Source organism: Hydractinia symbiolongicarpus, chromosome 11 (assembly GCF_029227915.1).
Source record: "Hydractinia symbiolongicarpus strain clone_291-10 chromosome 11, HSymV2.1, whole genome shotgun sequence".
In the NCBI taxonomy this organism is placed as follows: Eukaryota; Metazoa; Cnidaria; class Hydrozoa; order Anthoathecata; family Hydractiniidae; genus Hydractinia; species Hydractinia symbiolongicarpus.
The window spans coordinates 10102735-10129507 of NC_079885.1; the positions used below are offsets into that span (position 1 = coordinate 10102735).

The 26773-nt window shown below is 34.7% G+C and overlaps 1 protein-coding gene across 2 annotated transcripts in view; it reads left to right on the forward strand.

Annotated features, from left to right (window-relative positions):
* Positions 1-26773, forward strand: part of LOC130614124 (uncharacterized) — a 44745-nt gene that overhangs the window by 12886 nt on the left and 5086 nt on the right. For both annotated transcript variants that reach the window (XM_057435530.1, XM_057435529.1), the window contains exons 10-30: positions 1303-1380; positions 3499-3575; positions 3826-3994; positions 4458-4526; positions 12102-12301; positions 12832-14044; positions 14515-14873; positions 15119-15289; positions 15538-15644; positions 16302-16409; positions 16990-17333; positions 18244-18512; positions 18661-18900; positions 19458-19799; positions 20928-21182; positions 21857-22364; positions 23044-23336; positions 24120-24350; positions 24800-24923; positions 25185-25328; positions 25710-26682. In XM_057435530.1, coding sequence (XP_057291513.1) covers positions 1303-1380; positions 3499-3575; positions 3826-3994; positions 4458-4526; positions 12102-12301; positions 12832-14044; positions 14515-14873; positions 15119-15289; positions 15538-15644; positions 16302-16409; positions 16990-17333; positions 18244-18512; positions 18661-18900; positions 19458-19799; positions 20928-21182; positions 21857-22364; positions 23044-23336; positions 24120-24350; positions 24800-24923; positions 25185-25328; positions 25710-26682 — 6274 coding nt within the window. The remainder of the gene's footprint in view (positions 1-1302; positions 1381-3498; positions 3576-3825; positions 3995-4457; positions 4527-12101; positions 12302-12831; positions 14045-14514; positions 14874-15118; positions 15290-15537; positions 15645-16301; positions 16410-16989; positions 17334-18243; positions 18513-18660; positions 18901-19457; positions 19800-20927; positions 21183-21856; positions 22365-23043; positions 23337-24119; positions 24351-24799; positions 24924-25184; positions 25329-25709; positions 26683-26773) is intronic.

Consider the following 26773-nt stretch of genomic DNA (forward strand, 5'->3'; position numbering starts at 1 on the left):
CCTAAGTCTGTTGTCAACATTAACAACTTTAAAGTGTGTACGTCTATTATAAAAAAGACTGTAAATATCTTTGAAATTAAGTATCTGTTTTAAAAACTTATTATAGACAATGCACAATATACCGAACACCAACAAATCTTATTGGACCTGCATCTGTAAAAATGTCTTTATATGACTGTTTACAAAAAACAAAGTGCTGAAAAAAGGTGGGCTAACCACAAATCTGGTTATCTCTTTTAAGAAGGAAAATAAATACTTACTACTTGTGTTGACACCGAACAAGATATCTAAAACATTTAAGGTAGTAGTGATGTCTTAAAGTTACTTACTTGTATATATACCTGGTTGACTTCCAAACAAGATACACCGAAACTTTGTAACATGCAGTTTATGTTTGATGGTAATCAGGATTAGATTAAAAGCCACCACATATGCTTTGAGTACAATATCCTTAGTTGCATGAATACAAATGTAGATTATGTATAACATATTGAAAACACTAAATATTAATAATATTTTAAAGTTATGTCAATATATTAAATACAAAACGGCAATTGTGCAAATCCGTCTGTATCATAATAATTTAAGGTGTACCAAAATTTTGAAGCTTTTGGGGTCATAGAGTGAAGTAAACTGGAATTGTTTTGGATAAGTTCAGGGTGTCCACACCTGGTAACATCTCCTAAATACCCCAAAGAAATAGAGATCCTAGAATCATCTAAACAACCAATTTGACTCAAAATATTGATTCCTCCTAAAATATTTTTATGATAACATCCATTATTTTTTTCAAATAGTAACTTTTTAAAAACAAGTCCAATTTATTTATGATATGTATTTCTTATATAAATTCTTTTTAAAAAACATTTGTACTTGATCATGGTGTGTTGAAGCCACTGAAAAGTTGTATTAATAAATTGGACTTCGAAAACGCCTTAACAATCTGCGCTACATCTTTTACTTAGTGACATTTTTGTGATTACATGCCATGTGAGAAGAAAATTGAGGGGTATGTTTGTCTTGCAATAGAAGAGATAAATTACTTTCACTGCAATTCGAAAATAAAGAACTTCTAACACATTTAAACAAAAAAAAGTTTGATTATTAGTAACATCATTTCCTCCTAAAATTTTAGCAAAAAATACATTAGAAAAATGATTGTCACGAAGTGACCCGGTTAAGTTTAATTTGAAATAATTCTAAATTTTTCTAGAATTTCTAAAAATTACGAAGTTTCCAATCTGTGCCCACTCTGGAGTTACTTCAAGTGTAATCAATGAATTTTTCTTTTTCTTTTTTTAGACCCTGGAATTTTAAAAATCTATGCTGGTAATGGTAGAGTATCCACGTCATATGACTACTTTTTTCAACCAGCTCCACGTAAGTTGTTTGTTTACGTATCTATCCTAAAAATTTTTTTTTAATGCATGAATGACATGGAATAAAGAGTAATTAATGATCATGCGATATGTGTGAGTATAAAGTTCTCTAGTCATCTCAAAAATCTGAAGTGATCTTGTTTTTAACGTACTTTATATGTAGTTGTCCAGTTTGTTGTCTAAATCCAGAATATGAGCTACCCGCGTTGCGAAAAATTATGATGAGTTTTCTGACAATTAGAGGTTAAAAATTGTGAAAAAAGTTTTAATACTAAATAACTCCAAAAGTAAAAAAACATTAAGAAAAAATTAAAAAAAACGTTTTTAGATCAATGTCTTGTGATCACAAAAAAGCAAACAGCAAACTTGAGAAATTACTAGTTTTGTAAAAGAGATCACATTTTTAGGAGAGGGGTCATTTTTTTTTCGTGTCTATTAAACCTTCAAATTTTATTTTTTCTTAATAATTTTTATACCATTATATAGGTAATCATATAGGCTTTCTAAAAATATATACATTAATATATCAAAATAAAGTTCTGGTGAATTAAAAGCATTTTAAAATATCATACCTTTTTTTTGTATACTCACGCCTTAAATTTTTTTCAACAATTTTTTTTTTTATTAGTCTCATTTGTCTAAAAAATTGACCAATTTTTAATTACTTTTTGTTCAATACCATGTAAAAATCATATATAATTAGAATCACTATATTACCTTTCTAATTAGCGTAGATTAAACAAATAAATATTACACACAACATTAATAATGCTTCTAGGGAGCTGGTCCTTTCAATTGAAATGCGTCTGTCATCTCTGGGTGGAATGATCCAGCAAATAAATCCAAGTCAAACTTTCAGGAGTAGCAAAATATATTTATTTTAAGTTGTATTATGTTGGCGTATCATGTGAAGTGTAATCCCAAAGTAGAACAATACCAGGTTAACTTCCCGGCCAGGCCAGCCCCTGATGTTCGGACACCTTTGAGAAGAAAAAAAAATCAGGCTGACCAGGCTAGTTGACTTCTTTTGGAATCATCAGCTCAAATTCCAGTGTAAGAAATGTGTCCCCTCACAAAAAAGAAATCTTTTTTTGGAATTTAGCAAGCTCCTTGAAAGTATACACTCAGAAGTCGGCATTATTAATAATTAAGGCAAATTCAACACAATAGAAAAAGAATAGTCTGGAAACTCGTGACATAGCGTTCTGCTCTTGTCAAATAACTTGGGTTCCTAGATTTTTTAGTTCTCAGACTACTTTTAAGGGCACCAAATAAAAATGGAGAGAGAGACTTGCTGCAAGAAGTCCACATATTCAGTACTTTTTGTAGCAGAAACATTTTATTTCTTACCCATAATTATGATTATTTTTGTTAAAAAAGGCATATATTTCAAAATATTTCTATGTGCAACAAATTTAAGCTAGGAAGCAAGAAAGGCTATTTTTAATAGACACTTATATATATATATATATTTTTAAAAAAAGAATTACTTTGGCATGTATCTAGGTAAAAGTTTTTTGTACATTGTTAGAGGACTGATTTAGGGATTCGCAAATCACATCAGACATTACCATAGCTAGCTAAATAAGGTATTTTTGCAAAAAAACATAAGTAGGATGAGTGTGCCAGTATAAAAATCCTCACTTAAAATTAAAATTTACACATTCGTGCTGCAAACAAATCTGCTACAACAGGTTTTAATTTTTTACTATATGACCTCTGCTTGAAAACGAGGTTTGTGAGTTATTAATATAAGTCGAAATTTAAGAAGGCTTTGGGCAGAACAACAATGTCATCAATACAGTGGTTAACCCGCATTTTTGAGTGAAAACGTTATAAACATTACATGGAAAAAGAACTGAGTTATTTTTGCTTTGCTCATTAATAATTATATATCTTTAATGTCCTTTATATATTCTATATTGTATTAGGTTCTGATTCAATGATGCTGAATATGATTTTTATTTTATTTTTAAACATCACATTCCAACAGCAAAGCAAAACATGTAATTCGAGGAACTTATATTCTTGCCTCCACATAATTTAACAATGGTGAAATTACATTTAAATTCTAATGCGTAAAAATTGTTCTGAATAAAGTATATGTATTCATATTTAGCACCTCCACCCCCACCTGACATTGGTGAGATTACAGGTGGTTGGGGACTGTCTCTACCGCGTTCGTCAACTGTCGGGGTGAGTAATATTCACGTTTATTAGACACACTACTGCTAGGAAGAACAATTTTATTGTCAAGCTACTAAAGTGTAGTTTAGTTAAATTTGAAAAAGTTTTTATTTTTCAGTTAATATTTCATATGTATACACACAAATACGTATGTATTTACACTTCCCTATTTTAGAATGCGCCTTGAAAAATCACACACTTAGAGCCCCTAAATTATTGCATCCATCAAATCCAATGTGTTTTCTTTTTCTTGTTTCAGGAATATCAATTTCCTATTGGTGTAACTGCTGGCCAGAACTTTGATATAATGTTAAATGAGCGACGTTTCCTCATGTTGAATAATGTCACAGTTGCAACTAATTTGAACGTTACGAGTGATTTGTTTGTTGCACTCATTGAAGTATCAACAAATTATGATTTGGTTAAAGGTATATTTTTTCTTCTAATTATGTATATAAGATTGATTCTGTCATTAACAGACATCTAATTAAAAAGTGTGTTAAAATGAAAGTGAAAGTGTGTTAAAAGTGAAACGAAAGTTCTTAATAGCGAAAGTAATGGGAAGTGAAACACCCAAATCACTATTATATATTTTTTATTAAAAAAACGATAAAAAGAAAATAAATTTTTTCTATATTCTTTTGTTCGCTATGTGAATAGTCAAACATCATACCGAGTGTAAAAAAGACAGAAATTTTATTTATTTGTACTGTTATTACCAAAGCATATTGGACTTGAATTGATGATAATCGAAAATATTTAGAAATGAGTGAACAAGCCTCTTTAAACCATTTATTATGGTGATATAAAAATTATATTTTTGTTGCTTCGTTTCTTAGGAATGGTTCCATTTTCTCATTGTTTCACATACAATTTTAATCATTTTTACAGGTATCTTTGACCTTTCAATCTTTTTGGGTAATAATGTTGGATCAAAATCATATAACTTTTCATTCGAAGGTATGTATTTTATTTATGCATACAGATTCTTTTAGGCTGTATGGGAAATCTCTATAATAATAGCCGTCGTCTGTCTGTCTCTGCGCGGACCCCCCGCTGAGTTAGAAAATCGTGCTACGGAGACACGAATATCAAATGCGATATATTTTTATCCACTTTGTTGCCACGGGCAAATTTAAAGGACGGGCGAACCCGTGGATTTTTCCACGGGCTAACGACTAGTTATTCTATATTGTGAAACAAAATTACTAATTACTTCACATTATTAATGACGACATTTATAATTATGCAGACATTTACTAATCAGCTCGTTCCTTTTGTTCAATAATTTCTTTTGGTCCGAGTGTAGGACGAAACTTTTTCAGATATGCACAGGTCACAACGTTTATTCCCAGATTTGTATTGACTTGCGCGCATTGCAACAGTATGTGAGATCAATTAAACCCCAGGGGATTTGTGAGATCAATGCAACCCTAGGGGATTTGCGAGATAAATTCAACCCCAGGGGATTTGCGAGATCAATGCAACCCTAGGGATTTGTGAGATCAATAGAACCCAGGATGTTTGTAAGATCAATGAAACCCCAGGGAATTTGTGAGATCAATGCAACCCCAGGGGATTTGCAAGATCAATGGAACCCAGAAAATTTGTGAGATCAATAGAACCATAAGAGATTAGTAGAACTATAAGAGATTAGTGAGATCAATGGAACCGCAGGGGATTTGGGAGATCACTGACACCGCAGAGGATTTGGGAGATCAATGGAACCGCAGGGGATTTGGGAGATCAATGGAAAGTATTTCTTGCAGTTTAAACAGATTTGACAATTCTTGCTTGTTATTGGTGCATTGTGCAGGAAACATGTGATCGTGTGATTACACGGTCTACAAGAGATTCCTCTTTCAATAAACTTGATCAAGATTTTTGTCCCGCTATTTTTTTGTTATGGTCCTTACAATCTTCTTACTGCTCAATGGTTTTATTCTCTTTTACCATCTAATAGTTTTTTTAGAAATAAACACAAGTTAATCTTAAAGTAATCTGCTGATGTCAGCTTTTCTTTTCCAACGTCCAACTGTTTAGTCTAGTCAAATTAGCCTGAAATATAGTACAATCTGGAATAAATTGTTATATTAACATATTTGGTATCATTAGAAGCGCAATTTTCTGTAGATTAAGATGAGAGTATGCCTTACTTCTAAATCAAGGGGTGCTAAAAACTATAAAGGAAAATACGATAGTGGGAAATTTGAATGAAATTTAACTGAAATTCTTCAATGATAACCTTGACAATTTATTACTAGTTGAAAAAATTAACTACAAGTCGTCGAAAATATCGAAAATGTTTTTCTCGCAGTCGTTTTCATCTTCTGTTTTGTCTTTTTCGAGCCTTAGGCCTTTATTGGTGCAAACAATTTGTGGAGCACGGTTTTTTTTGTCTCGAGTTTCCAATTACACCTCATGAACTTAAGCAATCCTTTTGGTGCAACAGGTTCCTTAGAGTATACAGGGAAGTATTCGTCAATTCGAGTAATCCAACCTCAGTCCTCTGGATTCAAACTAGCCTCGTGTAGGTTTTTCCAATCGTTTACCTGAATATAATGTTAGAATAATAATTTATATGAAAAATAAACGATAATCACTGACAGTCTGATGTGATTTCTTGATTTTATTAGAAAAGTAAAAATACGCAGGCTAAATGATTTTATGTTACCTTAATATAAACACGAAGTGCATGCTGAGAGGCCGATCTTTTCGATGGTGGCAGAGATTCAATCTTTAAAGTCTTGTTTGTTGAAACAATCTCCATGTATTTCGAATAACGCATGTCACCAAGAGTCTTGTTGTTGTAAGAATAACTGAAATTTAAAGATAAAATCATTGTTTAATATCCATTATTAACCAAACATATTATAGAGCTCTACTGAAAGCCCAAAAGGTATTGGTAGCATCCCCGATCTTGCACACATCATTAAACAATGACCCAATGATGCCCTTTTGAGTCTGTCTTTTAAGATTAATTCTAGAAATTTGCTTGAAGTTGTCGGCTGCACTTTCTCACAAATATTGATGTCAGATATTTCCTCCTCTGTTGGATTGTACTCTTTGTCAATCTGCGTTGGTCGTATGTCCGCGAGAATCAGTTTTGCAGCTGTTTTTATTATTCTTTCGTAATCTTTTTCATCATCTTTTTCTCTTGCTTCATACCATGCATTGTTAATGATTTGCCGTGTCTTTCAAACACACAACGTCAGACTTCCCTTTTAATTTAGCAAAAAAGATGTGATCTTTATATTTATCTTTCAGCTTCGTCTTCAGCCACTTGGTGGTGTAGACAGTCTGAATCTACCATTTCGATCATTATGCTGCGTAATTCAGTGACGGTGTATAATCCGCCCAGTCACAAAGCTGGTCGAAATAACATCTTTTTTCTTAAACTTCTGGTCTTCCTATTTTTACATTTTTCATGTTTTCTTTTCCATATTTTCCAAGAGTCCAAGTTGTAAAATTATGATAAACATGACTTGTGGTAACGTGCATCTGTAGCAACAAGATCGTGGCAACCTCTAACACGTACTTCCACCTCTTCTCCTTCTTTTCCTCTTTTCTGACATTTCAGCAACTCTTCGTCTTTAAACCTAATTGGGTCACTTCGTGACAATCATTTTTTTAATGTTTTTTTGTATTTTTGTAGCAGGCTTCACCACAAAATAATTAACGGCTTTACCAATCAAATGCAGATCGCGATATTTTACGTTTCTTTTCTGGTATAGCTTCTTTTAATGGTGATAAGGGCCTCTTCCTGTTTTCATTATTGGCTAAACATTGACAGCTTCTATGTACTTTAATGTTGGGTTCTTTTAGCGAGAACTGTTCTTCGATTCGTTTTACAGGATCAATGTCCTTTGCGCTTTTCTTTACATAGTTCAGTAGTGTGTCAACTACTTTTCTGCCATCCTGCAAGGTTTTTTGAGAGGATTCAGATCCCTTGCATATTACACACGTCTCATGGAATCCGTTTGTGGCTTGAGAGCTAAGAGAAAAATATATTTTCAAATTGGATTCTTTGCTATAAAGTGACGTAACTTAAATCTTTCGAGAATTTATCACTTCAGACCTTTAACGTTATCCTAAGAGGATACTATAAACTATAAATATTTTACTGTGGAAAGTTTATCATTTCTTGAACATGATAGTTTAGTAGGCGACGTTTCGGGAGATCCTTCTCCCATCATCGGGCAAAGTAAAATGATGTTGCGCATGTATTTATATAATTGCAGAGGATCGAAATTCATAAAAATTAACCAATCAGAAACGAGCTGATAATTACAGTTAATTACGGTAATTAACATTTTCGGACCTGGATGTAGGTAACTACTTCTTCTGTAGGGCTGGTAACCAAATCTCAGGAAGTTGATACGAGATGCTGTTTATGTGTTTGTTACGTTCTACACTGTTGATGGTTTCTTTAATCTTCCTGGCCGTTGTTCTGGATTCTCTGTCAATGATTTTCTTCTCATCCCAATTAAACTGATGACTTCTGCTCCAGCTGTGGTCCGCAATTTCGTTTTTCTTCACATCTCCGTTTCTCACTGCGCGCATATGTTCTTGTACTCGTTGCTTAAACTTTCTTTTTGTTTCGCCTATATACACTGCATCACAATCTTTACACGGGATTTCGTAAACAACATTGTTTTGCTCTTCCAGGTTTATTTTGTCTTTTGGTTTAGACAAAGTGCTTCTTAGGGTGTCTTTAGAGGTAAGAATGCATTTGATCTTGTGTTGCCTTAAAACTCGACGAAGGATCTCGCTGGTACCTGGTACGAAGGGTAGGAATGCTGATGCGATAAATTCCTCTGATGTTTCCTTGTTGTCCCCGTTGCATCTTCTCTTCATTTTATTTTCTACTTGCGTGATGACTTTATGACTGTATCCATTTGTGATTAATGCATTTCTTACACGTCGAATTTCTATTTTCCTCTCCTGTTTGTCACTGACTACACTGTTGGCACGATTCAGTAATGAAGATATGACACTTCTTTGCAAGATTTCTGATGGTTTGATTCGAAGTTAAGGTACTGGTCAGTGTGTGTTGGTTTACGATACACTGAAACTGAAATGGAACCATTCTTGCGTTTGACCAAAGTGTCCAGGAAAGCGATACTTCCATCGTGTTCAAGCTCAACAGTGAATTTGATTTGTCGATGTAGGCCGTTGATGTGTTCATGGAACTCTTCTAGATGAGATCTTTTGATTATGGCGAATACGTCGTCAACAAATCTTTTCCAAACCTTTGGACGTCTGTCTGATGTGACTAATGCTGTTGTCTCGTGTGCTTGCATGTATATTTCTGCGACTACTGATGATGCAGGGCCTCCCATGGCAACTCCGTCTGTTTGAGTGTAGAAGTTCTTATTAAACAGATACCATGTTTTGGTTAGAACAAGTTCGACCAAACGCAGAAAATCCGGTACTGGAATCTTTGTCTTTTCACCGAATGCAGCATCGTTTTCGATAATGTCTTTAATGATGTTTAAGGTGTCTTTTATGGGAACATTTGTGTAGAGTGATGTGACATCAAATGATACCATGCATTCGTCGTCTGCTATCTTTATTCACTGTTGAGCTTGAACACGATGGAAGTATCGCTTTCCTGGACACTTTGGTCAAACGCAAGAATGGTTCCATTTCAGTTTCAGCGTATCGTAAACCAACACACACTGACCAGTACCTTAACTTCGAATCAAACCATCAGAAATCTTGCAAAGAAAGTGTCATATCTTCATTACTGAATCGTGCCAACAGTGTAGTCAGTGACAAACAGGAGAGGAAAATAGAAATTCGACGTGTAAGAAATGCATTAATCACAAATGGATACAGTCATAAAGTCATCACGCAAGTAGAAAATAAAATGAAGAGAAGATGCAACGGGGACAACAAGGAAACATCAGAGGAATTTATCGCATCAGCATTCCTACCCTTCGTACCAGGTACCAGCGAGATCCTTCGTCGAGTTTTAAGGCAACACAAGATCAAATGCATTCTTACCCCTAAAGACACCCTAAGAAGCACTTTGTCTAAACCAAAAGACAAAATAAACCTGGAAGAGCAAAACAATGTTGTTTACGAAATCCCGTGTAAAGATTGTGATGCAGTGTATATAGGCGAAACAAAAAGAAAGTTTAAGCAACGAGTACAAGAACATATGCGCGCAGTGAGAAACGGAGATGTGAAGAAAAACGAAATTGCGGACCACAGCTGGAGCAGAAGTCATCAGTTTAATTGGGATGAGAAGAAAATCATTGACAGAGAATCCAGAACAACGGCCAGGAAGATTAAAGAAACCATCAACAGTGTAGAACGTAACAAACACATAAACAGCATCTCGTATCAACTTCCTGAGATTTGGTTACCAGCCCTACAGAAGAAGTAGTTACCTACATCCAGGTCCGAAAATGTTAATTACCGTAATTAACTGTAATTATCAGCTCGTTTCTGATTGGTTAATTTTTATGAATTTCGATCCTCTGCAATTATATAAATACATGCGCAACATCATTTTACTTTGCCCGATGATGGGAGAAGGATCTCCCGAAACGTCGCCTACTAAACTATCATGTTCAAGAAATGATAAACTTTCCACAGTAATATGAATACTGAACAGACAAACCGAAATAATATCTTCAATAATATAAATATTTTTTTTCTTAAAAATCAGTTACCTTTTTGTTGTATTATTGCCAACCTATACAGAGTTAGTTATGAGTAAAAACATTACATGACACACACGTGTCTTAATATTACTCAAACCAGACAACACTTTCTAACAAAAAACGTTTTTGATAAGTATGTAATGACCTACCTTCCTGGCTCATTATTCATTACTTTTAATCAAGATTGGTCCATAAAAATTATATATAAAATGTTATTTAACTTTCTTTGTTTTTTATCCTGTTTCAGAATTGAGGCATACTCTCATCTTTATCTACATAAAATTGCTCTTCTAATGATACCAATATGTTAATATAACAATTTATTCTAGGTTGATTTCTATTTTGACTAGACTATTTTATTATCGTAAATTATGTGACAAAATACATTTGATTCCACATTTGTCTCCATTTAGTGAGAATAAATTTATTTTAGCGAAGATTATTTGAGATGCGCAAACTTCTTTTGCGGGCACTTAACTTCAACAAGGAATTTGAACCTTATAGTAAATGCCACTTTCGGACAAAATAACCAAAACATTTAGCAGCAAAATTTAACCTTTTTGCTTTTATTTAACGTGTATTATTTTCTTTAATGTCTAAACCTCAACTTGAAAACACAATATTTTTTTAAAACAGCTTTCTTTCCTCTGTTAAATTGAAATGCTGATATTGGCAAAAAATGTTTTTTCACTTCTAGTGTACTTCACCTCAGTAAGGCACTAATTATAATATGTAATATGCTCAGGGCCCTGCGTTGAATACAGCGTAACATACTCTCGAAAAGAATTTTCTTCCCTAAATCCCGTTTATATCTTTTTGTTGGTCAGTTTGACTGTTTGTTTTTTGTATCCTGACGTTCGCGCGTTAAAATTTCTTGATAGGTGCCCGTTGGTAAGTGCCCGTTGGTAAGTGAGCGTTGATCAATGACATATGATTGATATCATTATCTGGCAGGTTGTTTTGCTATCTGCGTTTTACTTCCTTGATTTCTGACTGGTATAAAGAACCCCGAAAAAGTATGAACAAACTTAATGATTTGTTTTTTTCTTAATGATACTGTTTTTTATGGAGCCATACTAACTGATTTTACGGGGGTCAACAACCCGGAAAACTGGAAAGGTCCAGAAAAATCGCAAGTACATCAAAAACCCATGGAATTTAGTCAATTTTTTTTTTTTTTAAATCCTGAAAATTTTGTTTTTGAAATTTTTAAGTCAAAGAAATGTAAAAATGAAAAATTGACTGGCCTCTTTCAGTTTGTAAAGCCATTATTAAAATGGTACCATATAACTTGAATACAAATAAAAAACACACACCCAGCATTAAATAAATGGATATTTATTTTGGAGAGTTAAAGCTTACCCATCGACGTGGTCACACTTTAAATACACGTAGAAAGATATTAGAAAGAAAAATACGCAAGAGTTTATATCGAACAAAATGTGTTTTGTGGCGGAGAGGTCAACGTTTTTGTGTCTATATATACATTGATCAGCATTAGGTGTGTTCTAACCTAGTGTAAATGGGCCTTGTCTAAGAACAAAAAAACAAATTTAAAGGCTTGTTCCAATTACAAACCCTTATGCTAGTTAAACATGAATACAAAATTTTTTCTGGTTTTAAGGCAGGACGACTTAATAAAATTTGTGGCGAATAAAAATATCTAAAAAGAGGTGACCAACGACTTTTTTCTGATTGGTTTAAGGTTTACAGCGAAATATTTCGCCACAAAGTTTAACGGAGAGAATTTTTTAACGCAAAATTTAAACGAGCGAAGCTGTGCATGCTCCCGTCCGTTTTTTTTGTGAATTCTCTATCTGATATGAGAAACTCATGCTTTTTTATACGATAACTTTTTTAGGACTATCTGAGATAACTACAACAACAACAACAGCAACAACAACAACAGCAACAACAACAACAGCAACATCTGGAGTAAACAGCGGCAGTGGCCAGGGTCCACAACCACGGCCAACAACAGCAGGACCAACAACAAAAGCAGCCACAACAACCCCAGAAAAAGAAGCTGGTGCTTGTAATTTTACTTCGCAGGATATTGAAGTAAGTTTCCATAGTTTCCGATTCTTGTACTTAAAGTTAGCATTATTAATTAGTTGGCCATTCGTCTAATTTAGTCCATAACTAGCTTGAGGTAATTTATAATTTACTAAAGTAAATCCGCGCTAAATTTCCAAACGATTTTTCTTCTTTCAATAATCAATGGCAAATTGAATGGTAGCGTGTGGCTTTGTAGTTATAATGTAAGCTTTGTAATTACAAGGTCCGTGGTTTGGTCCACAGTGCGAGCATGTTTAGCAAGTGTCTTCACCACAGCTACGAGTCAACCGATGTCATGTGAGGGAAATTGGGTAGGCAATACCGGTGTATACTTAATCTATACATTCAAAATACAGGACCCAGGTTGATAACTGTTTCCGAAACTGAAGTGGCTATTCTGTATAAATATTCAGAATAATAATTTAAAATGTATTTATATACATTTTATTATATTTTTGGCTTTTTTTTTTAATTTTATAAACAAACACAAGCTTTTTTATGTTGCTAAGTAATCTTAAAATTCGATTTTCTAGAGCAACAAGCTGTTATACTGCCAAGTTGGTAAAAGCATTTGTTATTTTGCGTTGAGAATGACAAGAGATGTACCATGTCATGTCGATCTTTCAAATGGCGATGAAATGTTTTCTGCTAATTGCTCGCCAAGCAATGTTACAAGTTGCTTGGAATCTGAAGTTTATTTCTCTGTGTCTTTTCAAAGCAATAATGAATCTGTTAGTTATCACTGCAGTGAAAACAGCTCAACAATTTTGCCATCAATAAATGAGACCAGTCCTATTGAAGTGTCAAATATAAGCACTACGATGGTCAATGGAAACGTGCTAGTCAACTACACCAACCATAACAACAGCACCATCAATGTATACGCTGTCTTGTATGCAGGTAGTAATGTGGTTTCCCATGGCATGTGTTCATCAGATGCTAGTCATTTGCAAATTCCATCAGAGAAATTTTCACCTGGTGTCCAGTACGACTTGAAATTGTTTTTTATAAATTCGCAATCCTTAATGATGATTAGTAGATCTCTTTCTCTACTTGAGGCATCTTCGAAGTCTATGAAGAAGTTTTACACTTATTCATCCATGTTTGATCATCTCTTCCCTGTGTTGATAGAAACCAATTTAACACCTCTTTCTGGTGTTAAGTATGATTACAATTGGATAATTACAGAACACCAAAGCTCAACGATTCGTGCACAATCAACCAATGAATCGTTCTTATTCCTTAATTCCACAAAGGAGGGTTGCTACAGCGTTTCTGTTGAAGTATCAAGCTCTGCTACATTCACTGCTATTAGTGAGCAGTCATTTTGCATGGCGCATGGTATGAACGTCTCCTATCATATAAATTCTGCTCAGCAATATCAAACTGCATCTGTTTTCCAGCTCAATATTACAGACATGGGCAAAGAAAGCTGTATATTCTTAGATTTTAATGACCCAATGGACACGACACAGTATGGATTATATAGCATAAATGAAACTCTTGATGTTGTTAAAGCTAGATGCGCAGGAAAAGTCCCAAGCGAGCATTCTATTAATTGGAGGTCGGTGGAGTCATTATCAGCAACCAGAGGAATCCACGAAATTCTGTTGAACCACACTTTCTCCAAAGTAAACATATATAATGTCAAATTTGTTGCTGTCAATTACGTTCATGAAGAAATTGTGACATTGCAGGTTGATATAAGAGATACTCACTGTGAGAGTCCTGAGGTGCAAATTTTTGGTAAGTTATATCATCCTGTTAGTAATACAGACTGTATTTTGGTTTCGTGTCTGAGAAAGGAATATAGGTAGAATAGTCTATACCACTCCAAACCATGCAAAAGTCGTGGTTTATGTTCGCTTTTAATCTCATTGTCAGGTTAGAGAGTGGAAATAGACATTTTAGTATGGCATTGAAATCTTACAAACTTTAAACGATCAGGTTTGAGGTTGATGTTTTAATTTATTTATTTTATTTTTTTTGCTTTTAAATATTACCATTTAAAACTTTTGAAAACTTTCCATTAATTTTTGTGAGTAGAGAAATTTTTAAAAAAATACGAAATTTAGCTTTTACTAAAAATAGCCATTTTCTTTCGCGAAACAACCCTAAATCTACTGGGCATTCTTTGTGCTTGCTGAATTTTGTGTTCCCAAGGTATAACCCTTAGATTTTTACGTCTATTTTGAAATTAATTTTTTGCACTATAGGAGCAGGGATATCAGAGTTATATCCAGTTCATGTATTACGGTCACAAAGTTATTTCATCGAATCCAAAAAACAAACCAACTGCATCTCAAAGATATCAAAGTCTCAGTGGATTATACACAATGGGTATTATTTCGATGAAGAATTCTCCTCATCTTTACTGATTACAAGTGAAGTCACTACTCTGCAAATATCACCTAACACACTGCCGTATGGCATGTATAGAATATGTGTTCATGTTGAAATGGTGATTGATCCAGTGTTTTATAAGAAAGCTTGTGGATATGTGAATGTTATTGCAACACCTCTGTTGGCTGTCATAGATGGAGGAGAAGAGGTGCAGCGTAGTTATGAGTTTGATGTGAGTGGCCTTTTTAATTTTCAGTTATTTTTTTTACAAATCAATTCAAAAATTCAATTCAAATCATTGAACTAAATATAGACAGGTTAGGTTATGGTTAAGGAACAAACCAATTTAAATTTTTAAATTTGTTTTGGCAAACATAATTTATAGTTAAAAATTTGTTTAGTCAACTTTCAAAAGTTAGTCAGGGAATAAGATCTACAGTAGTATTAATCATGTTTTAACTGGCTCCTTTTTTATAGTATTTTATCGATGCATCAAGATCGTTGGATCCGGACACGAAAAGCAAAGCTGGAATGGAATTCTATTTCCTGTGTCGTACTCTGGATGATCCGCCCTTTGTTATCACACGCGAAAATATCACTAGTCTACGATACACCTATCCTTTTTTGTTAAACCCGAACAGTCATTCAGTAAGTTTTGTGTAGATTTAATAAATTAAAATCTCGACAACATTCGTAAAGACAACATACCCCATTAAGTTCTTCAAGGAGTCGAAGAAACAACTAAAAACATGAGAACGAAAAGGAATTTGCAGTGTAAGCCAAGCCTTTCAAGATTCGAGGAAATAACGTATCTTTGTGTTTCAAAGTTACTTGACTAACGTTAATTTTATAAGGGTGTTTTTACACTAGTAATAATTCAAACCGTTTTCACTTAGTTTGTTAGTAAAGGTGGTTGCTACGGAACTGGTCCAGGCCGATTGGAGGCTAAAACAACAGATTCAAAGATTGTGCTTAAATCAATTGATATGATTATCAACAAAATGTAAGTATCTAAATACAAACGAACAGACATCTCTATAATAATAGCCGTTTTTTGTCTGTCTGTCCCCGAAAAAAGTGACATGTAACAGGCACTCGAAATAGCGTGTACTTTAAAGACGGGCAAATCCTTTATTACTAGTCGTTAGCCCGTGGAAAATTTCACGGGTTCGCCCGTCCTTTTTATACCGCATTGCGTGCTTCTCGCTATTGCGCAGCTAAGCTACCATTTTGCGTGACAGACAGACGGACGGACCGTCGGACGGACAGACGTATACGGACCTTATAATATAGATAGTCGTTAGCCCGTGGAAATATCCACGGGTTCGCCCGTCCTTTTTATACCGCATTGCGTGCGTCTCGCTACCTGGAGAAGGAGAAGAGGCAGGAGAAGAAATACTTTTTATTCTATTTAATTCTGTATGCCCAATAATAGAATTATCCCTTGTTTTAATAAACACAGCCTTCACGGACTGTTTAAAGGTATTGGATCTGCGATTAACAGAACCTGAAAAGGTTGCAAGGAAATCGTATTAAATGTCGTATAAAGTATAAATATAACATAGTCAGCGCTTCCACAAATAGTTGACAAAAACAATCTTGTATCTTAACTCTATGTTTTGTGGCATCCTTCACACGTTTAAATATTTTAATAATTTAGGGTGGAAATAACTTTGGTTGTCTGGAAAGGTGGAGAAATTGAAAGAATATCACATGTTAAACAGCGTTTGACGGTGACGCTTGGTGGACCGCCTTCACTTTCAATAAGGTTTGGCAATCCTAGTTTTATTTAGCTGCTTCTCCGCAGTCAGTGCTTTTATTTGGAGCTGTGTATAAGCAGTGTTTCTAACATGTTTCGTTTGCAAAATAATCAAAGTCAGCCCCTACGAAGAAGAATTTTCAGAAAAATAGCCATGCTGACAGCAATAAGCATATTTTAACTTAAAGAACCTATATCGTTTTATCAGACAGACACAATATAAGTTTTTGTGAGGACGAACTTCAAAACACACCGCCTAGGACAAGATGGTTGGAATTGTAGCTTTTGTGTTATCTCTTAACATCATATGCTGCAGCACAGCTTTGTCGGTTGGTTGTAATAGTCGACAGATTTGGCATAATTTTGTTAGGATTTTGTGTTTAATTAAGCATTTGCGAAACCAATTCATGAGGGTCTCCTTGCGTGCACATAACTCTCCATCAGTATGTTAAAATAACTGAAATTTACAGCAATAAAAAACTTTACCGCCGCCTTAATCGACTTCTGTGTAAGTCACTAAATCATTTCGTAGTCCTCTGTAATGTGTGACGAACTTTCTGAGTTTGTAAGAAGTCAAAAATTATTTTAGATGTTTGAGCAACTGCCATCAAATGATAAACTATAACGAAGAACATATGTTATCTGGAGGATGTTCACGTGACAGTGAATGTGACGGCGGAATGGAGTTTCAATGGTTGCTCTATTTGTGCAATAAGACGGGGCATGGGGACGAGTTAACATGCGACGATGTTCCAACTCACAAACTGAACGAAATGAGCTCCCTTTCTCTTAATAACTCATTGTATTACGGCGCAAAGGCGAGAATGTATGAAAAGAGTCGATGGTATAAAATTAGCTTTCGAGGATATCGCACTCCCTTTGTGTATGGCGAATCGACCATGTCATTTTTTGTGAACACACCGCCTGAAGGAGGTGAGTATTGTGTTTCCGTATTAATAAATATTTTTTTTGTGTGTATCATATTGCTCTTACCAATACGCAGAGTGCAATCCTTTTCACACAGACTTGCAAATTCGTTTGGGACAATAAAAACCTTTAATGCGTTTAACCAACAAATTGAACAAAGCCTCGCAAAGACAAAAATACAGTTACTTAATTAGGACCTTTTTTTTTATCCTGTAATGTTTTTCAGTAAGCTCTAGATTTTTTTTGGTTGGTGAAAATTTCCACCTTATACTGCGCGGATAATAATTTTTTTAAAACAATTTGAATGGGTTAAAATATGGTTGGTAACATTAATTTTGTTATGTATCTTAGGGGAATAAATCTTCACAGTTATTATATTATTATATATTATTACAGTTATTATTTTCGCGAGTTTTGTCAATTTGGCGATTTTCAAATTATTGGAAAACTTAATTTCACATGTTTAAAAAAAATGTGGTATCTAGTTTGTATAGCAATTTTTGTTGTGCACTTAATTCGAGAGAAATATGATCTCTTCCAATTGTTCACTTTCCTTCCTATATATCATACAATTTTGTGACCTACCTTCAGAGTCATATTTTTTCGGGGTTATCCTACAATCTCCTAGATTATCCTATTATGTCGTACACGCACATGGAAATTTCTTGAAACATTCAGAAGTTTTGATGAATTTTTATGAAATTGTACATAATCTAGTCATCGATATTGATTATTACATATAATTAATATTGCAAGTAATAACTACATTTACTTTCTATCGGCTTTTCAGGTCTTTAGAAATTACTGCTGTTCTCCAAGTAAAGGTTTCTCCTAACATTTTTAAGGCTCTTCTATAATTATCCGGGGTCTTCTAAAATCAATTGATAGATATTGTTATGTATTTTTTGTATTACAGGTGTATGCAACACAAATATTACGAAAGGAAAGGTGACCATTGATCCGTTTAAAATTAGTTGTGAAAACTGGAATGATGCTCACAAGCCGCTCATGTACACATTTTACGCGAAAAATAAGGGAAAAACTACAATGTTTTACCATGGTTTCCTCAATACATACGACATGTTCCCACCTCTTGGCGACGCAGACAATGGATACAATCTTACCATCTTTATGGAGGTGGCTGATAAATACAAAGCTACAACAGTCCGCAACGTCACCATTAAGGTATGCGTGCGTTCGTTCGTTCGTCTGTTTGTTACGTGTAAGTTCGTGTAAATTCGTCCGTCCGTTTGTTCGTTCGTTCGTATAAATTCCTCCGTTAGGGTTACCGTTACTTTTTTCGTTCGTAAACAAATCAGCTTTATAAATACAGGTATCCATCATTCCCGATATCTCTGACTACGTCTTGAACTTAACTGAGTCAGTTAAAGCGAATGACTCGGCGTTACAGACATATGCAAAGAGTGGAGATGTCACTCTGCTGTCAAATGTCCTCACTATGTACGCGTCACTGGTAAATCATAATTCCAACAATTTGAATCAGGATGGTGAGAAAAATTTGAGCGCATCTGATCAAGCTCGCCATCACCGTAATGTGGTCAATTCTATAGAGGTAACCATTTTCCTTCACTTAAATATACAGGGTTAGTCAAAGTTGATAACAGCATATAACCTGAATGAAACATCTTCGACTTCGAACATTCGAACTATTTTAAATTAATATAACTGTTTATGTTTTTTAAAGAATAGACACGAGGAACAGAGTCCGCTGCCCGCTATTTTTATCGTCTGACACAAAGAACACCAAAGCCCGCGGTCTGCTATTTGTAGCGTTTGACACGAGGAACACTAAAGTCCGCTGTCCGCTATGTAGAGCGCCTTCTTTAAGGATTTGACCGTGTAATAAATTAAATAGAGATTTTTTTGGAGTGTCGAATACACCACTGGTTAAGCTAGTAACAGTAACTTTTTGAAAAAACTCCCTTTTTCTTTAAGCGATACTCTTTAAATAAATGACCCTCGTAAAAGTAATTGTAATGGATCAATTTCTAACTGGCCTAGGAGTACCATCTTCTCTCGTTTAGTAGAGAACATATTGCCTCGATTTATTAAGCAAAATGTTTTATTTTCTATGGAATCTGTTAACGCGATATAACTTGCTTCTTTTAGTTACGAGATGAACTGCTTAAAGCGGCAAAATATGTGAAAGTGAAGCGAACAGAGGATGTGCTGCTTCTTGCTGGAAACATGGCCTCCGTTGCTGAACACGCCACTGAAATTTCATGTGATAGCCAGTCTATCCTAAACAACAGAAGTCAAGAATTCATTGATATATTGGATAAAGACGACAATGTGAGTACGGAGCTGCTACAAGGCATCTTAACGAATGTGGTTGAGATGTCTGGGAAAGTGTTGGAAGTTTCTGGCATGTCCGTTGATGTGACGAAAAATCACAGTCAGTTAGAACCAATACAGACTGTCAATAATAACAAAAATGATATCGCAAAGCAGGTTGGTACTTTTAGTCTTGTTATGTAAATTTCACCCCTGACATACTAGATCGTAAGGCGAACAGTGGGGGCGTTAATTTGAGGCATATGTTTTTAGATAAAAATGTTAAGGATAAAATATACACACTATGAACATAATCAGCCAAAAAATAACCCTTGGACAAACAAAATAATGTCCAGAATTTTTCTATTTTATAAAATCCTCAATCCTATAAAATCCTCAATCCTATAATTTGATCATCTCTTTCCGAGATCGCCTCTGAACTCTCAACTATTTAAGTAACTACACATAGAGGTCACAAATGTTTGGAAAAATGGGCACTTTGAAGTTGGACATGACAAGGGAAAAGTAATTCTTTCAAACATAATCTTTTTATAGTAGAAGCTAATAGTTTCATCCGGTTGGCCATCATAAAAGAACAAATGTGCTATTTTTATTTTAGCTGTTTTCCCAATTTTCCATAAGCGGAGCCTGAAGAAGATGTTGAGAGATACTTCGTGACAATATTCTCAGTATTTAGTTACATAATAACACATCTAGGGTGCAAAATGGCCAAGAAACAGCCAATATTTCAGGCTAATAACTCGAGTCTTACTCGAGTAAGTCAAAATTCTGTCATTCTGGCTAAAAAGCATTTCATTTCCGAAGAGCTATCAGATAAACCAATTTGTATTTCTTTTCTTTTTTTCACTTTTAATATTTTTTGAAAGTAGACCAATAAAATCTTAAATGTTAAAAAGCACACATCACCTTGTCTTTTACTTCAAAATTGCATAACTTTTGACATTTGGTGTCCATTACTCTCTGACTATGAAAACAGCGAAGCAGATGAAGTCTAAAATTATATGTAAAAAAGCACATTTTTATTACATCCTTAACCGTTTACCTAAAAGTATTACACATCTTGACAGGCCTTTAAAAACGTAAAAAAGTTGAAATATCTCCTGAACTGGTGGACACATGTCCTACACTTATAAACTAAGTTCTTATAAAAAAACTACCGTGTTTTCATCAGCTGTTCTTAAATAAAGAAGTTTAAGACGATAAAAAAAAGAAAACCATTGGAAACTGGGGTGGGTGGGACCCACTAAATTAATAATATTTTAATAATAAAATATCAAAATTTAGAGTATGAAACAAATAAATGACTCAAACATGGTTTTTAATAAAGCACTCGATATTCTTGGTCGACGTGTGTTACCAGGAAGCGAAGCGAAAACAGTCACAAGTGACACAATCAACATAGCGTTTGGAAAGGTTTTGACGGCACAGGAATCTTCAAAAGTCAGTGTGGAAGGAGTGGGCGTACAGTTTAACGCAAGCATGTTGGCGCCAGAATCTAATAACGATGTTGAAAAGCACGCAAATTTTGTTTCTGTAAAGGTAAGAATAATTTTACGAGTTACCCTTACGACATCTGTTACTAGAATTCGTTACAGATATATTGTTACCAGGGTTCGTTACGCAAATATTGTGATGAGTTTTTGTTACGGAAATATTGTTACCGGAGTTCGTTACGGAAATATTGTTACCACGATTCGTTACGCAAATGTTGTTACCAGGATTTGTTACGCAAATATTGTTACGAGGGTTCGTGACCAAAATTTGTTACGAGTCATTACACAAATATTGTTTTAAGAGTTTAATCACAAATATTGCTATTGGTTTGTTACGCTAAAACTGTTACGACATTTCATTACACATAAATATTGTTACGATTACAAATATTGTTACGAGAGTTCGCTGCACAAACATTGTTACCCGAGTACCTTACGATTCTTTCATTGTAGTCATCCTGATTGTGGTATTTAAACAGTGATTTTTCTTGATACGATCACTTTCATTGTAGTCATCCTGATTGTGGTATTTAAACAGTGATTTTTCTTGATACGATCACTTTCATTGTAGTCATCCTGATTGTGGTATTTAAACAGTGATTTTTCTTGATACGATCACTTTCATTGTAGTCATCCTGATTGTGGTATTTAAACAGTGATTTTTCTTGATACGATCACTTTATTATCCTTTTCTGTAATTTCAATTCACTTGTATTATAGGCTAAGAACATCAAAAAGAATTTCTACACTTTCGACAAATCTGCTGAAGATGTCAGGTCGCAACTTACGAGTATCGAGTTTGATTCTATGGGTGGTAACAAAATCGACATAGAGGAATCCTCGGAACCACTCATTCTAAGCTTAAGGAATAACGTGTTAAACGATAATCCAGAGAATCTAACAATGACGGTAAAGGAACACAACACACAGTGGGCGTATCAAAAGCTCACTATGAAAAACGAAAGCTTTCGGGCGGTGATACGCTCTTTGAATTACTCATTGTCACTTAACGTATACTTAAGAAAAAACGTCCGTCCGACGCCAGAGATTTACGATTATATGTGGAGAATTCCTGACAATACGTCATGTAGATGGAAAAACGAGACAAAACATAACGACAAACCTATTAATATTTTACTCGATGATCCAAACGAATTCAAGTGCGATAGAGATGTAAATGTTATTTTTTTGAGTGATACAGAGGAGCTGTATGGTGATTATATACTAGGTAGGTTTTTTTAACGTCAACGCTTGACGGTGCGGACCTTTGGTATTTTTAAGACTTGATCACCCAAATACTCGGTGCTGAGGTTCTTATGTGAAGAAAAATGAGGAAAAATTTTAGGTATAAATTCTGCAAACCATTTTTTAAAAAATAACGCACCAGCAGATAGCCTTGTGGTAGTGTGAATTTTTAAGGCTGTTTTACATTAAAGCAATATTTTGCAGCATTATTTGTGAATAATTGATGTCAATATATTGCTGTGTGGTGTAAAGGCAGTGATACACGATCCGATTAATCGAATTCGATTATTTGAATTCGAATAGTTGGATCATGTTCAAGTAATAATCTTATGCTTTCGGCTTGCTCAGACTTGAGTCGGACCGGTACAACTTTTTTGATTAATCGAAAGGTTTTTAGCCAATTCAGTTTTATATTAATGTTCAATATAATTTCGATAAATCGAATTCGATTAATTGGATCGTGCATCATCACCTTGTTACCTGTTAAGTTTTGATTTTATTTTAATGCTCAATTTAACTGTTTTAATTGTTGCTGTAGATCAAATTATACCTAAATATGCGCAAAGCAACACTAATTGGAACTGTACTAGGTCAATGGCAATTCTTTTAATGCTGAAAAAAAAATCATTCAAGTAAATAATTTTTATAAAATTTTCCTTCAGCTCTTTATTACTACCCTGAAGCTGACGAAGATTTAGATACTGAAGATACTGAAAAAGAAGGAAAGGAGCGAAGAAGGCGCAACGTGATTGACACTACCAGAGTGGATGAAGAATTTTGTGTAGTAATTCCGCCCCCGCCACCTACCCCCGCACCAACAGATCCGCCGGGTAAATGGGTGAATGTGATACCGGTTCCAAATAATGATTCCATCGAATACGGGATTAGTATTTCCACCGCGAAATGTATGTTCTGGAACAAGACGACGCTACAATGGTCAACGAATGGTTGTTTTGTAAGTGTAACTGCCCACTTTTGTACGGTCTCGTCCATACTTGTACAGGTTTGGTGTGAGATTTCATATCTTCTTATTCATCTACTCTGAATAAGCGAGGCGATCTCTGAATAGGCGAGACAATCTTAAAAGATATAGATATTTTGAAAATATAAAGACGGAGGCAAATTGCTTTTTTTAATGGAAAAGTGTTTCACAATTTCTTACCTTTAACCTTTAAGAAGAGAAATGACAAAACCCTTTTTTAAATAAATTAAACTAACTACAGCCCTATATTTTTGGATTTATGGCATTTTTTGAAAGTTTTTAACACCATCAACTAGACAATGCTCAGAAAAGCCAGTACGCTGCAAAAAACGCGGAAGTCATAAAAAACTGTGCTTTTACATAAAGTGTACAAAATAAAATCTGTTTGTCGCTATTTTAAACATACCCACGCTGCGACATCGTACACATTGTGAAATTCTGCAATGCTTATATTACCCACCTTATGAGAATATCAAAATTAACCTGGCTGGTCATTATTCTTATTTCTTTATTGTTCTAAACAATAGTCCTATTGTTTTTAACCTTAAATTCCAGCTTGATGTCCTTACAAAGCATAGACTTCATATCTAGTCAAGTAACCTAAAGTCCTGAGCCGGTTGTTTGAAGAGTTTGAAAATTTATGTATCAAATATAGTGAAATAATTTACAAAACGATCTTCGAAATTCACCCTTCTTTCTGAAGATGTTACGTATACTACAGATTTAAGTAAGTTGAACCCCTTTTATTTTTTAAAGGTTGGTCCTGAAACAACTCCTCAAAAAACACAGTGCGTATGTAACCATTTGACTGATTTTGGTGGCGACGTTTTGGTGGCTCCCAACCCAATCGATTTTGACAAAGTATTTGAAGGCTTAGCAAACTTAGGAGACAATCTTGGCGTGCTGATGGTGATTTTAACAATCTTTCTACTGTATGTTATATTAATGATTTGGGCACGAAAAAAAGACAAGAAGGATGAGGCTGAGGTTGGTTGAATTATTGTTTTAAATGGCAGCCAAATTGATCTTCGTGATACAGAAGCAAAAAATGTCGAAGCCTGTTATTTTTACAACGGGCGATCATGTACGCTTTTTCCACGTGGTGTAACGTCAACTGTATATTTTGTACTATGCCTTATTCCAGGAGTTGATGAGGAGCAAAATTAACGCGAATTTGAAAGTTTGCGTTTATAAAGTCCTTTTATTAAAATGTAACGTAAATATCCAGGCTGTTGAAAAGTTACTTGTTAATTTCCTGAAATAAAGTACTTTAAATAATGTTACAAGCCCAGTGACGTGTTCCAAAAAATATTTTACCTTTGCGTAAAACAATGTGATATTTAATACATGCGATAACCCCATTTCTGGTCTTATAACCCCATTTCTGGTCTTATAAACCATTTGTCTTGTTTACACTACATCTTTTTATTTTGCAGAGAGGAATCGCTACGATAGACTGTACAAATGGAAGGAAAAAAAGATCCAGTTACATTGCCACGTTTGTCACAGGTGCTGGGCACGGCGCCGGAACAACAGCCAATGTATACATCGTAATTTCAGGTAAAGTCTATTTCATTTTTACATGGTTACACGGTCTGTATTGTGTTCTAATGACCATTACATGGTGTTTTCCATTTGATTCGAAATATTTTTTATTGTTATCATATGGTGGTATACCTCGTGTTTTTACACGTCCCAAAAAAATGATAGAAGCAAAAACTTTTAAAATATTTTGTGTAGCTATTTCACCTCATAACAAAGTTTTTTATTTTCCAAGCATTTAAAGATACAACACGAAACAACTCAACTTTATTATTCCAGGGAGCAAATGCGATTCGAACATCATTCCGTTAAAAGTGGAAGGACGAAAATTTTTTCAAGCTCGGACCACTACTACTTTTCGTATTTTGCTACCTAAAGAGATTGGAGATTTGCATTTTATTCGTGTTTTTCATGATAATTCAGGTAAGTGCGTCCACATTGATTTTAAATTGTTAATTCCAGGGTTGTTTTATATGGTCGTCTTTTTAATTATTTGTTTGTTGTTTATTTGTGTGTTTGTTTATATCTGTTATTAGGGTAGAGGGACATTTTTTTTCGTGCACATGCAACACGAGTTTGCTACATTTGATACATACCATACCATCTTTTATGCAACAAAACATAATCAATTTGAATTTGTTTGTGAAACTTTTTTGTTACGCATGTTGAACACATACAGTACTGTTTTTTACATATACGCCACAATGGCAGGTTACTTGACAGTTTAAGAGGCACTGTGTGGCCAACACTTGTTATCTATCTACATAGTGACTTCCTAAACGCAATTATACATAATCGTTTTAGGTCCAAGTCCTTCATGGTACCTTCGTAACATTGTAATGACCGACATTGCGACGAAAAAGCAGTATCCGTTTGTGAATGATTCGTGGCTTGCTGTCGAATCAAATGATGGAGAAATTGAGAAGCTGCTCCCTGTTGCGAGCGATAAAGAGCTCGCTGGTTTCCACATCGTGTTCGCATCGACCGCTGCAAAAGGACTTCTAGATGGTCATATTTGGTTTTCCGTGTTAACTCGCCCGAAACAAAGCACATTTACACGCGTGCAACGATTGTCATCGTGTCTCGCGTTAATCTTCCTAACCATGATAACAAATGCCATGTTTTTCGGTGCCGGTGATGCACCAGGTGCGAAGAAAACGATCCGTTTGGGTAATGTGATAATTGATTTAACTGGCATTATTATCGGTATTGAAGCGAGTTTTATCGTGCTTCCGCCGAGTATGCTTATCATTGAAATATTTAGAAGACTTAAACCTAAGCCGAAGAAAAATAACAAGGCGAAGGAAGTTGATGAAGAATCGACAAGTAGAGAAGCTGATGAAGAAGCAATAGAAAAACACGAAGAAGAAATGTTGCAAATGGCAAATCAAGACGAAACAACCGGCGCCGAAACAACTAAAGAAAATCAACCATTTTTGTTTCCTTACAAATTCATATATTTGGCGTACACGATCGTATTTTTAAGTTCCTTTAGTTCGGCTTTGTTTACGTTTTTCTACAGCATGATGTGGGGAAAGGAGAAATCTAACGAATGGCTTGCGTCTATGTTTGCTGGGTTTTTTCAATCCGTGTTGGTCATTCAGCCTATAAAAGCTGTTATTACTGCTGTGCTCTTTGCGTTGATCTTAAGAAAGCCGGTGGACCAAAAACACGCAGAAACGGATGAAGATGACAAAAGTGTCCAGCCGGAAGAAATCGAAGAAGATATAGATGGAGACGATGATATCATAACTGCTGATGAGATTCCTATTATAAGGTAAAAAGCTGTCGAACGCTTCGCGAAAATCCCTTCTTGCCTACTTTTGCTTCCATTTGCGCAGGTCAATAATGCGCTTATGCTCAGTTTC